General features: G+C 44.4%; 1 protein-coding gene across 1 annotated transcript in view; it reads right to left on the bottom strand.

The window, feature by feature from the left end:
- LOC140403667 (glutamate dehydrogenase 1, mitochondrial) overlaps positions 1–15,850 on the bottom strand; it is a 75,718-nt gene extending 59,868 nt beyond the window's left edge. The window contains exons 1-2 of the mRNA XM_072491827.1: positions 15,790–15,850; positions 10,981–11,075 (exon numbers count right to left, since the gene is read on the bottom strand). Of these exons, the coding sequence (XP_072347928.1) occupies positions 10,981–11,046 (66 nt within the window). The 5' untranslated portion in view covers positions 11,047–11,075; positions 15,790–15,850. The remainder of the gene's footprint in view (positions 1–10,980; positions 11,076–15,789) is intronic.
- Between the last annotated feature and the right edge of the window lie 1,986 nt (positions 15,851–17,836).

Here is a 17,836-nt window from a genome sequence, read left to right as displayed (position 1 = left end):
TGTGGAGTTTGCACATTCTCCCCGTGTCTGCGTGAGTTTCACCTCCACAACCCAAAAGATGTGCAGGTTAGGTGGACTGGCCATGCTAAATTGCCCCTTAATTGGAAAAAATAATTGGGTAATCTAAATTAAAACAAAAAGGGAACAAATTAAACTATGAAGTCTCATTCTTATAGGTAATAGACCGTTGTTGAGATTTAAAACTTAATTTTCTTACTTTTCCTATCCCTTGCTATATCTCTTTTGACTCTAAGTCACCATATTTCCTTCTGCGTTTCCCTTCATTCTCAATCCCCAAATCTCAACGATTCAGGAGAATGACTGTTGGTCTCTCTATTTATCAAGGTCCCAGATTCCAAGTTGCCCTTCCTCTGCCATTATCAGCTTGCACCTCCAGCAATTTTCAAGACAAACATTTTTATGCGGAAGGGCGAGGAAAAACGATAACCACTCCAACACTATGAACTGCTGTTACTTTACATGTCACTGCACTGGAGAAACTGGTTTCCTCTCCCCACACCACACTCGTTATTAGGACAGCAGTTAGTTGCTATTAGAGGAACAAAAAATGCAAAATAAAATGCTGAGCGTATAATACAACAGTCACATAACATTCACATAATATTTGTGACAATTTTCACGGTGTGGGAACATTTGAAAATTGAGTCACAGCTGAAATTACAGAAGTGATGTTCAATAATGAAACTACAGCAAGTGAACTAATGGTCTGAAAGTCAAGTTTAATCCTTAAGCTCTTTTGGCAAATATCTCATTGTCTATTATTGTCTTCACAAATCCTGTGTTTTCTTAACTTAGCTTTAAGAGCTCAGATGGCATTTGAAAATCAAGAATGTGCTTGAAGCTCTCTCATTGTACTTAAAAAAAAATTATAATAATAATCTTTATTATTGTTCAAGTAGGGTTACATTAACACTGCAATGAAATTACTGTGAAACACCCTTAGTTGCCACATTCCGGTGCCTGTTCGGGTACACGGAGGGAGAATTCAGAATGTTCAAATTACCTACTCGCACGTCTTTCGGGACTTGTGGGAGGAAACCGGAGCACCTGGAGGAAACCCGCGCAGACACGGGGAGAACATGCAGACTCCGCACAGACAGTGACCCAAGCCAGGAATCGAACCAGGGACCCTGGAGTTGAGAAGTAACAGTGCTAACCACTGTGCTATCCTAACTATTACCATCCTAACTTTCATTTTAGGAAATACTGGATTTGACAAAATGGTTTGAAATAGCCAATGACACAGCAGGTTTACAATATCCCAGGTTAGATCATCTGAAAGGTGTGCTGGACCGAAAGAGGGGCCAGGGTCTCTAAATCATTATGCAGCAACTTTGGCTGGAAGAACAAGGTCTGGCTATCATGCGAATGCAGGACCAGGCACGGCAATGCAGTCTTTCATAGGGAAACGGTCTACCAATATTCACAATCAAAGATCACATGCATAATGGCAGCTTGAGTGACAAGTGCTGCTCCTGAAGCAGCAGCAATCAGGGACATGCTCAAAAGCAATAGTAGGTTTAATGGCAACATTTCTAGGTGCTTTCTTCTTTGGCAAAGCAAAAGAGCAGAGATGAGGCTGAAGGGCACAGGCTGCAGATGCAAAGCAAATGGTAAATAGCTAAATTAACGCCGGTGACAATCACACCAGAATAAAAAACTGGGAAGGAATCTGAAGTATTTAATAGTGAATTTAAGGATGTTATCTGGACAGTGAAAAGATGAAAATCGCTTATTGTCACAAGTAGGCTTCAAATGAAGTTACTGTGAAAAGCCCCTAGTCGCCACATTCCGGCGCCTGTTCGGGGAGGCTGTTACGGGAATTGAACCGTGCTGCTGGCCTGCCTTGGTCTGCTTTCAAAGCCAGCGATTTAGCCCTGTGCTAAACAGCCTCTGAAGGGTAAGGGCTCCGACGTTGATCTATGATCTTTCAAAGAAGTAATGAGTGCTTGAGTAAAACTGCAGGCTCAACTGACACACCAGCTAGTTGGAACAAGTACAATATTATTGGTATTAATAACAATAGACTGGTATAGGAAAGATTGATTGGACCAAATAGGGTGGGAACAAACAGATAAAGCCATTGTAGCGGATGACATTAAAGCATTGCTGATCTAATACGGCACAGTGGCTAACACCGCTGCCTCACAGTGCCAGCGACCCGGGTTCAATTCCGACCTTGGGTGACTGTGTGGAGTTTGCATGTTCTCCATGTGTCTGCATGGGTTTCCTCTGGTTTGCGCCTACAGTCCAAAGATGTGCAGGTTAGGTGGATTGGCAATGCTAAATTGCCCCTTAGTCTCCAAAGATGTGTAGGTTAGGTTACGGGGTGGCAGGGGAGTGGGCTTTGGTAGAGTGCTCTTTCGGAGGGTCGATGCAGATGTGATGGGCCGAATGGCCTGCTCCTGAACTGTAAGGATTCAATGATGTGGATTTGATAACAGAGAGATGACGCTGATCCAACTGAACTATGGTTCAACTGAAGTGCCCTGATGCTTTCAAACGAGCCATTTTGTAGACTATTTCAGGGCAAACAATGCAGCTCAATGAATCGTCTGTGCATTGAACAAAATGTTTCTCATTTATTTATCCAGTGCCGAGTCAGTGACTGCCTTGCTTTGGGGGTGGGTGAGCAAAATATGGCTGGTATGCAGAGCCTCTGAGGCTCAATGAGCAGGCAGAGGTCATTAATTTCTTGAACCTGTTCTGCCAATCAATGAAGTCATGATCTGTATTGTAACTCTACCAATCCACCTTGGCTCTCAGGTTCAACATTTTGAATTGAGCTAGCAACTCATGCTTTCTGCTGAGTCCCACACTGTGCAGAGGTTTTCCCAAACTTCCCCCTGATTTTAAAGTTGCATCCTTTGTCCAGACCCCCCCCCCCCGCCCCCCCCCCCACTAGTGGAAATAGTTTCTCTACCTACCCTAACAATACTGCCACAAATCTTAAAAGCCTCAATCAATTTGAAGGTTGCAATGTGGCCAGGTATAAACATTAAGAACAGCAAGAACAATATCTGGCTTGGGCAGTTGGCAAGGGTAGTACAGAGTTGCCACTCTGCTGGCTTTCACCATTCCTGTTGCCATTTAAATCATTCCTTCCACCCCATCATATTATCTATAAAGATAGATAATTCACATAGATGATTTGGAGTTGGGGGCCAAGTGCAATGTATCCAAGTTTGCAGACGACACTAAGATGAGTGGTAAAGCAAAAAGTGCAGAGGATACCGGAAGTCTGCAGAGAGATTTGGATAGGTTAAGTGAATGGGCTAAGGTCTGGCAGATGGAATACAATGTTGACAAATGTGAGGTTATCCATTTTGGTAGGAATAACAGCAAAAGGGATTATTTAAATGATAAAATATTAAAACATGCTGTGCAGAGAGACCTGGGTGTGCTAGTGCATGTGTCCCAAAATGTTGGTTTACAGGTGCAACAGGTAATTAAGAAGGCAAATGGAGTTTTGCCCTTCATTGCTAGAGGGATGGAGTTTAAGACTAGGGAGGTTATGCTGCAATTGTATAAGGTGTTAGTGAGGCCACACCTGGAGTAGTGTTTTCAGGTTTGGTCTCCTTACCTGAGAAAGGACGTACTGGCGCTGAAGGGTGTGCAGAGGAGATTCACTAGGTTAATCCCAGAGCTGAAGGGGTTGGATTACAAGGAGAGGTTGAGTAGACTGAGACTGTACTCGAAATTTAGAAGGATATAAAATTATGAAGGGAATAGATAGGATAGATGTGGGCAGGTTGTTTCCACTGGCGGGTGAAAGCAGAACTAGGGGGCATAGCCTCAAAATAAGGGGAAGTAGATTTAGGACTGAGTTTATGAGGAACTTCTTCGCCCAAAGGGTTGTGAATCGATGGAATTCCTTGCCTAGTGAAGCAGATGAGGCTCCTTCATTAAATGTTTTTAAGATAAAGATAGATAGTTTTTTGAAGAATAAAGGGATTTAAGGGTTATGGTGTTCGGGCCGGAAAGTGGAGCTGAGTCCACAAAAGATCAGCCATGATCTCAGTGAATGGTGGAGCAGGCTCGAGGGGCCAGATGGCCTACTCCTGCTCCTAGTTCTTATGGGATCTTGCATTTTGTTCCCCCTCCCCGTCACTGGTTTGTGTATTTGTTTAAATACTGGAGCATCTTTAACTCAAATTTTGACGAAAGGTCACTGACCCAAAACATTGGGCGGGTTTCTCGGCCACACCCGCCCGCCGATCAGAAATTCCCACCCGAGGTCAAGGAACTTTCACATGCTCCCTGACCGTGGCGTCTTGTGGCGGGCACAGCGGAAAGATCCAGCCCATTAACTTTGGGTGGGATTTTCTAGCCCTGCCGATGGCGGGCATCACTGCTGGGCGAGGATGCAAAAATGGAAGTGATAACATCCAAATTGGAATGATGATGATTCAAGGTTGCTTCCAGGCACAAAGATTTATGAGCATCGCGAGAGAGAACTTGCACCTGGCCCTGCTTCTTGCAAGTAAGAAAGACAGCATAATGTGGAAAAATAATTTCAGGAGATATGTGATTGCCTGCTGACATCATTACAATCAGTGCCAGAGTAACAAGGCAGAAATATGATTACCAGACCGCAAACATAATTGTGATGACAAAGTAAAAGAAATACATACAGTGGGGTGCACTGCTGAAATATAGCTCTGTTAATGCAAAGCAGTGAATTTCCAAGTTACATTAAATATGCAAGGCAAAGGGCAGTACGGTGGTGCAGTGGTTAGCACTGCTGCCTCACGCAGCTGAGGTACCAGGATCGATCCCGGCTCTGGGTCACTATCCGTGTGGAGTTTGCACATACTTCCCGTTTGTGTGGGTTTCGTCCCCACAACACAAAAATGTGCAGGGTAGGTGGATTGGCCATGCTAAATTGCCCCTTAATTGGAAAAAATGAATTGAGTACTCATAATTTAAAAAAAAAAAATGCAAGGCAAGAAATATGCACGGGGCAGCACGGTAGCATTGTGGTTAGCACAATTGCTTCACATCTCCAGGGTCCCAGGTTCGATTCCGGCTTGGGTCACTGTCTGTGCGGAGTCTGCACATCCTCCCAGTGTGCGCGTGGGTTTCCTCCGGGTGCTCCGGTTTCCTCCCACAGCCCAAAAATGTGCAGGTTAGGTGGATTGGCCATTCTAAATTGCCCTTAGTGTTGGGTGGGGTTACTGGGTTATGGAGATAGGGTGGCAGTGTGGACCTTGGGTAGGGTGCTCTTTCCAAGAGCCGATGCAGACTCGATGGGCCCAATGGCCTCCTTCTGCCTGTAAATTCTATGAAAGAAACTTGCCGAAGAAAACCTTGGATGACTGTGTGGAGTTTGCACATTCTTTCCGTGTCCGCGTGGGTTTCCTCCGCCGGGTGCTCCGATTTCCTCCCATAGTCCAACGGTGTGCAGGTTTGGTAGATTGGCCGTGATCAATTGCCCCTTAGTGTCCAAAAGTGAGATTACGGGTTGCAGGGATGGGGGGCTCTTTCATAGGGTCGGTGTGGACTCGATGGGCCAAATGGCCTCCTTCTGCACTGTAGTGATTCTATGATTCTATGAAAATAATCTGGATTACTCCTACAGGATAAGGGGAAATTGAAATGAAATGAAAATCGCTTATTGTCACAAGTGGGCTTCAAATGAAGTTACTGTGAAAAGCCCCTAGTCGCCACATTCCGGCGCCTGTTCGGGGAGGGTGTAACGGGAATGGGGTTGGGGGAAATAGCTATATAAATAAATTTAAAAAGAGAGGAAAGGGATAATGAAAGAGCAAAATATATCAATAAAAACATTGCTAGTAGAAAATTGGCTAAGGAAGAAGTCACAACTAAAGGATAAGTGTGATTGGGTAATTCAGAAAGGTAATTTATTCATAATCACACTGAATGCAGCCATCTAGACCATTGTGTAAATTCTCTGAAGTAGCTATCAGCGAAGTCCTAATCCCTTCAATTTCCAAATACTTACCACATTTCATTTGAAAATGTCTTGCGGATTCTGGTTCCACACCTTATTCTGGCTGGGGACAGCATATCCTAATAATCCTCAGCATACAAAAAAAAATCTCCCCTTCTCCACTGTTGTTTAGTAATAAACCAAAATTTATGATCTTATTTATTGATTCATGGAAATCTATTAACCTCCACAGAGATTTGAAGTTGTTTGGATCACCCAGTTCATAAATCTTCAAAATCCTCCATGGTATGGCCTGGAGATCTTTCTTAAGACAGGGCATCAAATATTGGATGCAATATTTGGTTGTGGGCTAACCAAGGATTTTGTTTGAAGTTAAAAAGAAATTAAACCCATTCGACCTCGGGGTTACAGGTTTTTGGTAGCCTTCTGTCTCAAGAGATGATGGTTTACGTCTTGGGTGGGCCAACACTCTGCAACATCACCTGGTGTGGCTCAAGAGCCCCATATATACGTGGCAGTCTCGGTCACATTTGGGGAAGGTGAGCACAGTGGGCTGAGAAGGTGCAGGATTCACAGGCCTCTGTTTTGAGTAGGAGTTTGTTTCCTGCCAAGAAAGGCTGCAGCTTGGCTTGAGCTGTCACACAAACACTGTAGCTCATATCCACATTGATACACAAAATTCATTAACAAGCAGACAATCTGCTCCACCTTGATGTTCAGATTACCATGCGCCGAGGTTGAAAACTGACTATTTCTTTTTTTTAATAAACATTTTATTGAGGTATTTTTAGTATTATAACAACACAATAAACAATGTCCATGAAACTATAAACATAGTGCAAAAGCCGTCTCCCTCTCTTACAGGTCCCACCTTTATTAACCCCCTACTCTAAGCTAAAATAACCCCCCCCACCCTTCTACTGACGATTAATTTTTCGCGAAGAAATCGATGAATGGCTGCCACCTCTGGGCGAACCCTAAAACTGACTCCTATTTCAAAGGGCACTGAACAGAGGAAGTTTATGGAGTCACTGACTATCGCAATAAAAGAAACAGTGCGTGCTGCAGAGGCTCTGCAAGTCTGAAGTCAGCACAGTGCCAACATGTAAATTGGGGAACAAATCTGACCATCAACATTAGTAAAATGCCAATAGCAATGTTCCTCAGACTGAATGAGACTTGCACCCCACTACAAAGAGTAAGCTGAGGTGCAGGGTCAAACGTAGAAGTGGCTTTGGAGTAGAATATTCTGCTCACTCAGCATGACAGACAAAAGGGTGTGGTTCATTGCTCATTATAGACCAATCCAAATTGGCTCCAGTTTGATCGAAGCAATTTTATACCCTTTTGTTACAATTATCTTTAAATAATGTAATCATGCATTGTTGAAATGAACAGTCACAGTTGAGATACTTTATTCATACATGGAATGGGGGCCTCATTGTCTAGGCCATCTTTCATTGCCCATCCCCAATTGCCCCCCGAGAAGGTGCTGGTGAACTGCCTTCTTGTATCGCTGCAATCCCTGTTGTGCAGGCACAATCAGAGTGCTGTTAGGAAGGGAATTCCACGATTCTGATCCAGCAACAGTGGAGGAACGACAATATTTCCAAGTCAGGATGGAGAACGCTTTGGAGGGGAACAAACTGATAGGTGTGCTCCCCATGAGTCAGCCGCCCTTGTACATCTGGGTGGGTTTGGAACGTACTGCCGAAGGAGCCTTGGTGAGTTTCTGCAGTGCCTCTTGTAGATGGTACACACGGCTGCCACGGTGCTTCAATAGTGGAAGATGTGAATATTTGTGGAAGGGGGAGCAATCAAGCGGGCTGCTATGTCCTGGATGGTGTGAAGCTTCGAGTGTTGTTGCAGCTGCACTCATCCAGGCAAGTGGAGAGTATTTTATCACACTCCTGACTTGTGTCTTGTAGACGGTAGACAAATTTTGGGGAGTCAGGAGGCAGGTTACTCCCCACAGGATTCCTAGCCTTTGACCTGCTCTTGTCGCCACCGTATTTATAAGGTGATTCTAGTTTGGATTCTGGTAAATGGTAACCCTCCAGGATGTTGACAGTGGAAGATTCCGTGATGGTCAAGGGGCGACGGTTACATTCTCTCTTGTTGGGAGATGGTCATTGCCTGGCATTTGTGTGGTTTGAATGTTACTTGACACTTGTCAGCCCAACCCTGCCTTTTGTTCCGTACTTGCAGGATTTGGACATGGACTACTTCAGTGTCTGTGTTGTAACAATGATATTAAACATTGTGCAGTCATCAGTAGACATTCTCACTTCTGACCTAATGATGGTAGGAAGGTCATTGATGGAGCAGATGAAGATGGTTGGGTCTAGGGCACTAGCCGGAGGAACTCCTGCAGTGATGTCCTGGAACGGAGATGATTGCCCTCCAACCAACACACCATCTTCCTTTTTTGCCAGGTACGACTCGAACGAGTGGAGAGTTGCCCCCCACTAATTCCCATTTACTCCTGTTTTGCTCGGACTCCTGGATTCCACACACCATCAAATGCTGTCTTGATATTAAGGGCAGCCACTCATCTCGGGGGTTCAGCTGTTTTGTCCATGTTTGAACCAGACTGTGTAATGTGGTCAGGAGCGGAGTGACCCCAGCGGAGACACAAATGGAGTGTCAATCAGCACATACATTATTGCTAAGCAAGTGCCACTTGATAGCAATGTTACCCCTTCCCTTACTTTACTCATTCATAGAGAGCAGACTGCTGTGGTAAAATGGCCAACAGCCTGAATTTTAGGTGCAACATATAATTGGAGACTTTAAATTAAAACCGCAGTCAGAACCATAGACAGGCCTGCTGGGAATTTGAACAGCCAAGTTCCAATATACTGGACAGAGACAGACAACCAGTGAAAGTCTGGGCCTGCCCTGTAAATGGGGGATAAACAGTCCCATTCAAATGGATCGATTGTGGATTGCCCAGATGAAGCCAGACTTTCTGGCACCTAGATCACCTTATATGGGTTAAGGTTACGTGAAGCTAATGCAAGAACAAAGAACAATACAGCACAGGAACAGGCCCTTCGGCCCTCCAAGCCTGTGCCAATCACGTGTCCTATGTAGACCACATGCCTGTATCCTTCTACACTCCATCTGTTCATGTGTCTATCCAAATAAGTCTTAAAGGTCGCTAATGTATCTTCCTCAACCACCTCACTTGGCAGTGCATTCTAGGCCACCACCATCTTCTGAGTGAAAAAAACATCACCCACACATCTCCACTGGACCTGTCCCCCTCACCTTGAACTTGTGCCCCCTTGTAAATGTCATTTCCGCCCTGGGAAAAAGCCTCCAACTGTTCACCCTATCTTGACCCCTCAAATGAGATTGTACTTTTACTTGCATGGTCTCAGTATCTATTTTGTTGCTTTTCCCCATGCTTGCCACACCCAGCTTGATCCTGCAAAACTGTTCCTGTTGATGTTTCCTTTGTGGTATGAAGCTGCATCAAATGGAAATTGATATGCTGGCCTGAACTTTCTGGCTGGTCAAGCTGGTGAGACCTTCCAGTGGGTGCACCTACCCCGCGGGTTTCCTGGTAGCAAGGGGTGCATTTAACGTAAACCCCGTTGACAACGGTGGAATCAGAAGACCCTGCCGCTGGCCGAAGGTAGACCACCTCTGATTTTGCAGAGGGTTGCGGGGAAAATACCACCCGCTGTCTCTACGAGCTTCACTTTGATCCCAATATTTTTTAATTTGGGTCTGCATCTCTTGGGCCATAGTGCCAGGAACCCGGGTTCAATTCCGGCCTTGAGTGACTATCTTTGTGGAGTTTGCACTTTCTCCTCGTGTCTGCTTAGATTTTCTCCAGGTGCTTCCCACAGTCTAAAGATGTGCAGGTTAGGTGGATTGGCTATGCTAAATTGCCCTATAGTGCCCCAAAAAGATCTGTAGGTTAAATTAAGGGGTTATTGAGATGGGGGGATGGGAGTGAGCATGGGTGAAGTACTCTTTCAGAGGGTCAGTGCAGACTCATTGGGCCAAATGGCCTCCTTCTGCACTGTTGGGATTCTATGATTCTATGAGATTACGGTTGAATACAATTCTGCTGATGATGACCCACAGTGCTTCATGGCTATCCAGTCTTAAGTTGCCAGATGTGTTTGAAGTCTATCCCATTTAACACGGTGTGAAAATGCCGGCGTTGGACTGGGGTGAGCACAGTAAGAAGTCTTGTAACGCCAGGTTAAAGTCCAACAGAATTGTTTCGAATCACTAGCTTTCGGAGCACAGCTTCCTCCTCAGGTGAGGACTGACCTGATGAAGGAGCTGTGCTCCAAAAGCTAGTGATTCAAAACAAACCTGTTGGACTTTAACCTGGTGTTATATAACACGATGCCATGATGGAGGGTTTCCTCAATGTGAAGACAGGACTTTGTCTCCACAATGTCTATACGATGGTCAGATGCATCTGTGGCCGGCAGGTTTGTGAGGACGAGGTCAAGTATGTTTTTCCCGGGATCGCATGTGGCGCAGTGGGTAGCACTGCTGCCTCACGGTGCCGAGGTCCCAGGTTCGATCCCAGCTTTGGGTCACTGTCCGTGTGGAGTTTGCACATTCTCCCCATGTCTGCGTGTGTTTCACCCACACAACCCAAAGATGTGCAGGTTAAATGGATTGGCCACACTAACTTGCCACTTAATTGGAAAAAAAATAATTGGGTACTCTAAAAAAAATTTTTAAAGTATGTTTTTCCCTCTTGTTTGGTTCCCTCACTTCATGCTGCAGAGCCAGGATAACAGCTTATGTCCTTTAGGATTCAGCCACCTCAGTCCAACTGCCTGAAACGGTTATAACTATTTACTTTCTCCTCTTTTTCTCCTCCGTGCTCTATTGCTCACGTTAAGCCCTACATAGGCCACGTTGAATTGCAAAATCTATATCCACTATTATTTAATAACTATCTGTCTTTCACAAATAACGATTTTCTACAATCAAACTGAATTGATTCAGAAGCAATGTTTTATTGAACCTCCTGACTTGCCATTCAATTTCCTTCATACACTCACCTGGTGTCCCATCGTGGTGGCAAAAGTATCGGCAATCCAGGACATTTCTCTCTCGCCTGTGCTCATATCAGGGGCCGGCACGTCAATACCAGGTCCTAGGAGAGCGAAGGAAAATTTTAATCTTGCAAACATTTTTATTCTCCTTCTGCAACAACAGTTCCAACCTCAGGCCAGCTGACTTGATGGACAAACCCAACGACCGTTATGCCCTTCGGACAGGTAGAAGAGAAACAAAGTAAACATGTAAAAAAACACAACATTCTCAGGACACGGTAAGTTGGATGAATTTCAGTTTTTGACCCATGCTCATCTAGCGCTGTGTTGAAACTAGCCAACGCTCGTTTCTCGGAGGAACCTTGCAGCTATGCGAAGTGAAACCTTTATTCCAGGCAGTCTGGGCTAGATTCAATGGACATGACGAGAAATAAAGACATTGTTCTAGCTCCGTGCACTACCCAAATCTCAAAATAGTCAACAGTTTGTTAAACAAATTTAAAGGGTTACACAATTAATGTTTTCCCCCACAAAACAGACTAGAAGCACAAGCTCCAGTTCATTAAACAGGCCCCTCGTAATCACACAATGATAAAATGTGGCTTTCAATTACTTTTTGCATTCACACATTTCAACTGTTCATGGGGTGTTGTCACGGTAAACGTTAGATGCCACAGATCCGAATACTATGCATTTCGCTTCACATTCAATCCCTTCTCTGAATTACGTTGTTTCGGAAATAGGAGCAAAGTAGAGAGTCAGGGCCCGGATAATTCCTGGCAGCTAGCACTGTTCTGGTGTCAACACGTGTGCTTGCCACCTTGATGTTAGGCCAGAAAGATACGGGAATGGGCGTAATTACTGAGAAACAGGTAACTCTTTACACTGATTTTAAGTTAAACAGGCAGCATTTATAATTTCACCTATAAATCTGCATGGAATGAACAGAGACAGACATATACACTTACACACAGGTGAAGCTTAGACAGGAGGGGGAAAAAAGATTTTTTAAAAGACATTTGTTTTAGTGACAGCATTTATTGCCCATCTTCGAGTTGCCTTTGGGCATTATGAGTCAACCATTTGGAGTCACACGTGGGCAGAATGGGAACGGTTGGCAGGTTTTCTTGCCCGACGGCTTTCAAAAACCATTCTGATTAATTTATTTTTCCTTGCCGTCTGGGTTTCTAGCCCAGCATTTACAATTATCAGAACATTTATCTTTCCTTGCTCTCTGGGATTTTAGCCCAGCATTTATAATTATCAGAACATAACTGTTCCAAATTGGGTAATGCACAAGTTCAGGTCAAGCAGGATATGATGAAGCACCATTTTCTGTGTGATCAAGTAGCTTCCAGAGAATTGCATATGAAGACTGCCCTCAGGCGAATTAGGTTAATAGAGATGCAGTGGCAGGACGGTGGCACAGTGGTTAGCACTGCTGCTTCACGGTGCTGAGGACCTGGGTTTGAATCCCGGTCCTGGGTCACTGTCCGTGTGGAGTTTGCACATTCTCCCCGTGTCTGCGTGGGTCTCACCCCCACAACCCAAAGATGTGCAGGATAGGTGGATTGGCCGTGCTAAATTGCCCCTTAATTGGAAAATTTAAAAAAGAGATGCAGTGGCAGACATCCAAGGTGATATTCTAGAATGCACAGAATCGATATATTAAAACGAGAAAGAAAATGTGGAGGATCCACTGTCCATGGTTAACTAAAAAAAGTTAAAGTTTGGATCAAATTTAAAGAAAAAGCATATCATTATGCAAGGTTGAGTGGTAGGTCAGAAAATAGTACAGAACATAAAAAAAATCAAAGAATAAGGAGGGGAAAATTTATTAGAGTACGAGAGAAAGCAAGCTAGAAATTTATATAGGAGTTCCTCTAGCTATTTTGACAAAAAAAAGCGTTAAAGTGAGTTTTGATCCTATAGAGATCGGGTCTGGAGAATTAATAATGGAAAATAAGGAGAAGACAGATGAATTGAACAGGTACTTTGCATTAGTCTTGATTATAGAGGATACAAATAACATTTTGAAATAGCTGTAAATCAGGAAATGGAAGGAAACAAACTCAAGAAAGTTACAATCACCAGGGAAGTGGTACTGAGCCAATTGTTGGAACTGCTTCCTGATGGATTTCATCCTAGGGTCTTAAAAGGGTCTGGCGAGGTAGTTGACACATTGGCTTAACGTTTGTCACAGGGAAAATGTTAAAAGCTATTAAAGGTGTTATAGCAGAGTTATAGATAAATTGAAGGCAATCAGACAGAGGCAACATAGATTTGTGAAAGGGAAATCACATTTAGCTCATTTATTGGAGCTCTCCGAAGAAGTAACTTGTGCTGTGGGTAAAGGGGAACCAGTGGATATACTGTATTTAGATTTCCAGAGACATTTGATAAGGAGCAGTATCAAAGTTTATTGCGGAAAATAAAAGCTATTAGTGTAGGGGTAACATACTGGCATGGATAGACAATTGGTGAGCTAACATTGGAAAATTAAAAAAAGAGATGCACTCCGACGTCGGCTGACGAATTCTCCGGCTCGTTTTTTGGCGGGGATCGCGCTGGTCGGGGGCCGTTGGCAGCGCCCCCCCCGCCCCCCCCCCCCCGGCGATTCTCCGGTCCCCGATGGGCCGAGCGGCTGCCATGAACTACACAAGGTCTATACCGGCGGGACCTGGCTCTGAGGGTGGTCTGCGGAGTCCTGGGGGGGGGGGGGGGGGGAATCCGCGCGGGGGGGGATCCGGCCCGGGTTGGGGGGGGGGGCTGACCCACGATCTTCTACATTTCCAGGATCCGTATCCTCCCTCTATTCCCATCCTATTCATGTATTTATCAAGATGCCCCTTAAACGTCACAATCGTCTCTGCTTCCACCACCTCCGGCAGCGAGTTCCAGGCACCCACTACCCTGTGTGTAAAATAACATGCCTCGTACATCTCCTCTAAACCTTGCCCCTCGCACCTTAAACCTACACCCCCTAGTAATTGACCCCTCTACCCTGGGGAAAAGCCTCTGACTATCCACACTGTCTATGCCCCTCATAATTTTGTAGACCTCTATCAGATCACCCCTCAACCTCCTTCGTTCCAGTGAAAACAAACCAAGTTTATTCAACCTCTCCTCATAGCTAATACCCTCCTGACCAGGCAACATCCTGGTAAATCTCTTCTGTACCCTCTCTAAAGCCTCCACATCCTTCTGGTAGTGCGGCGACCAGAATTGAACACTATACTCCAAGTGTGGCCTAACTAAGATTCTATACAGCTGCATCATGACTTGCCAATTTTTATACTCAATGTCCCGACCAATGAAGGCAAGCATGCCATATGCCTTCTTGACTAACTTCTCCACCTGTGTTGCCCCTTTCAGTGACCTGTGGACCTGTCAATACTCCTGAGGGTTCTGCCATTCACTGTATATTCCCTTCCTGTCTTAGACCTTCCACAAACAAGAGGACTTTTTGCTCTCCAACCATTTCTCCTTTTTCATATCTACATGCCTTGCTCTCAAATTACTGGGACATGCTCTGTTTCTATTTACTCTATCCTGTCCTTCCATAAATATTAAATACAGCATCAACTCAGCACTTAGTTGTTTTTACTGGAAGAGAGGAGATTAAGTCATCAACCTGTCTGACAACAGGTCCTGCCAAACCTGCCAAGTAATTGTCTCCAGGGGCAGCACGGTAGCACAGTGGGTTAGCCCTGATGCCTCACGGCGCCGAGGTTCCAGGTTCGATCCTGGCTCTGGGTCACTGTCCGTGTGGAGTTTGCACATTCTCCCCGTGCTTCCGTGGGTTTCGCCCCCACAACCCAAAGATGTGCAGGCTAGGTGGATTGGCTACGCTAAATTGCCCCTTAATTGGAAAAAATGAATTGGGTACTCTAAATTTATTTTAAGAAGTAATTGTCTCTATTTCGCAGTTCCAGCATCTGCAGTCTTTTTGTACTTTTATTTCTGCAACCCTGGGCTAAACCCTCGCTATTACCTCAGTATCCTTCTTATGGTGTGCAGTGCAAAACTGGGTTCACCAACTATGCTCTGCCTAAGGTTTTACACAGGTTGACCATTACGCCTCACCTTAAATCCTATACCTCTTGCCATAAAACTCCAGTAGTCCATTGGTGTTGTTTTTAAATAAATCCATCTCATCTGCTGGAGGCATTGCTCTCAATGTCTTGTTTACCTGAAGCACCAAATTGTTCTGCTCTAACACACCATCTCCCAAAAGTATTACTTTTAAAATAAAAACATACCCCTTCACTAACCAAATTCCACCTGCCTTCCTCTTGCCCAGTTGTCAATAGTCCCTTGCAGCTTCCTTTGTTCCTGACAATTACTTCTGCCTGTGATTTAGTATCGTCTGACAATACAACAAGATACCATTCGCTCCAACCCGATTTCCAAACTCACTGATGCAAACAGATGACAAGCCGCCCTGGAATTGAACCCTGTGGGATGCTGCTACCCACATCTAAACACCCTTCAGATAGACGGGTCTGCACTATAAGCTATTTGCTGCCTCTGGAGAAATAAGTCCCTCTCTAAACTTTTCTCTTCTAGCAAGTTAAGGGACTCAACTTGCTATATAGGCCATCAGTAAAAATTTCCACTTGTTCGCTGTGCAACTACAATTAGAGATCCAGGTGGTCAGATCCGTTCAGATAAAACACAGGAACAATTGTCTGCTGGTTTGGTGCTATTTAATGCAAGCCACAATTTGAACGGGGCAGCTTCCAGTGAACAAACAGCCTGATGGGTATTGCACAAAAATATAAAATTGCCAAAAAGAATTCTCCACAAACTTACCAATGAATCCTTTCTTTGCCAGCTCAATGGTAAACCTTCTCGTAATTTTTTCCAATTCAGAATCCTGCAATATTGGGGAAAGAGTGTCAGTCTGGGACGTCCGATGGTGAAACACAAATCTCTACACAGACTAAAACGTGACTCAACGCTGCTTCGAACTAGGGTCTTTCCTTGGGTTCAGGCATGAACCAGCCAAACCCGGTTTTAGATGTTCAGCACTGGACATTTTCTCTTCACTCTTTTAAGATTCAAAATCTAATTCAACTAACAATACTCTCTATCCAGGCAAATGGTTGCAAAGATGGTACGAGCATCCAAAAATGTTCCATTATTATACTTGCATTACTTTAACAGAGTAAATCAAATTAGACTGCAAACGAAAAGCTACAAAGCATTTATTGTTTAAATAGAAGATAATTAAATGAATATCGGGTAATATAGAAAGCATCCACAGTATTAAAAGACCCTGGGAATTAGCTAAAAAAAGGGCAATACAAAATGGTTTTGGAGATAGAATATTAAAAACAAAATTAAATTGAGATATCCTGGGGCATTATAATAAAGCATTCTACAGCCACCAAGTACTCTTTGAAATGCAACCGTTGCTGTAATAAAGGAAATGTGGCAGAAAATTTACATACAAGTGATGAGATAGTGACAAATAATCTGCTCTTGAAATGTTGATCAAAGGATAGCTTTTGGCTAGGACACCAAAGGGAACTCCCCATGATCTATTTTAAGATAGTGCCATAAAATCTTTTACATCCACTTCAGAAGGCAGACAAGGCTTTGGATTTAATGTCTCATCTGAAAGACAGTACCTCCTCGTTTCTGCACCGAAGTGTCAGGGCTCAACCCCGAGTCACAGCTTTACACTTAGCCAATGTTGGAGCAGGGCTGTGTTTCAAACACGGGTCTTGCTGTAGGTATTCACCAAAGTACTGCTGGTCACTTCAATAAACTGTTGCAGCATCTTTATGTTCAGGGTTGTGCTCATACCATCCAGCATCTAAGAATCTGACAGTGTAACCCAGGAGTGTAACAGTAGGGTCACCCTGTGATGTAAATTGGATGTTGGGTCTTTCACACGTGTTCATGGGGAGGCCAAAGATTAATGTTTTTTTTCCACAGTACGTACAAAGCAAGTTCAACTGGTCTTTAAAGAATCCCTACAGTGCAGGAAGCCATTTGGCCCATTGTGTATGCACCGACTCAACAAAAGACCACCCTACTCAGGCCCACTTCCATGCACTATGCCCGCAACTCTATCTAACCTTTGGAAACTAAGGAGCTGTTTCTCATGGCCATTCCACCTAACCTGCACATCTTTGGACCGTGGGAGGAAACCCACGTAGACACTCTCCCTCTGACTTGGAAATTTATCACCTTTCCTTCACTATCGCTGGTGCAACATCCTGGAACTCCCTCCCTAACAGCACAGTGGGTGTACCTTCATCTCAAGGACTGCAGCGGTTGTAGAAGGCAACTCACCATCATCTTCTGATGGGAAACTAGGGGGGGGGACGACGACAATAAATGCTGGCCTAACCAGCGACGCTTCCATCCCGCAAAATGATTTTTAAAAAAAAAACACGGGGAGAACATGCAAACTCCACACAGACAGTCACCCAAGGTCAGAATCAAACCTGGGACTCAGTTTTGAAGCCTAGATTTTTCTTCTTTCTGTTGATGGCCTGAGTTCTTCCCAGTTTGCTCGCTTAATACAAAATATTCAATGCAACACGCTTCTCCACATCAATGGGTCATTTTGCTTATCATGTATGAAATCTTCGGGGTAATTTCTGGCAAATTTCCTCCACGCGCTCCCATAAGTGCTGAACGACCTGCTTGTTAGGTGAATTGGACATTCTGAATTCTCCCTCTATGTACATGAACAGGTGCCGGAATGCAGCGGCTAGTGGATTTTCACAGTAACTTCATTGCAGAGTTAATGCAATGCTACTTGTGACACGAATAAAGATTATTAAATAGTAGAACAGGCTCGAAGGGCCGTATTGCCTCCTCCTGCTTCAATTTCAGGGTGTGG

Source organism: Scyliorhinus torazame, chromosome 28 (assembly GCF_047496885.1).
Source record: "Scyliorhinus torazame isolate Kashiwa2021f chromosome 28, sScyTor2.1, whole genome shotgun sequence".
Lineage (NCBI taxonomy): Eukaryota > Metazoa > Chordata > Chondrichthyes > Carcharhiniformes > Scyliorhinidae > Scyliorhinus > Scyliorhinus torazame.
This window is presented reverse-complemented; position numbering and strand designations above follow the sequence as displayed.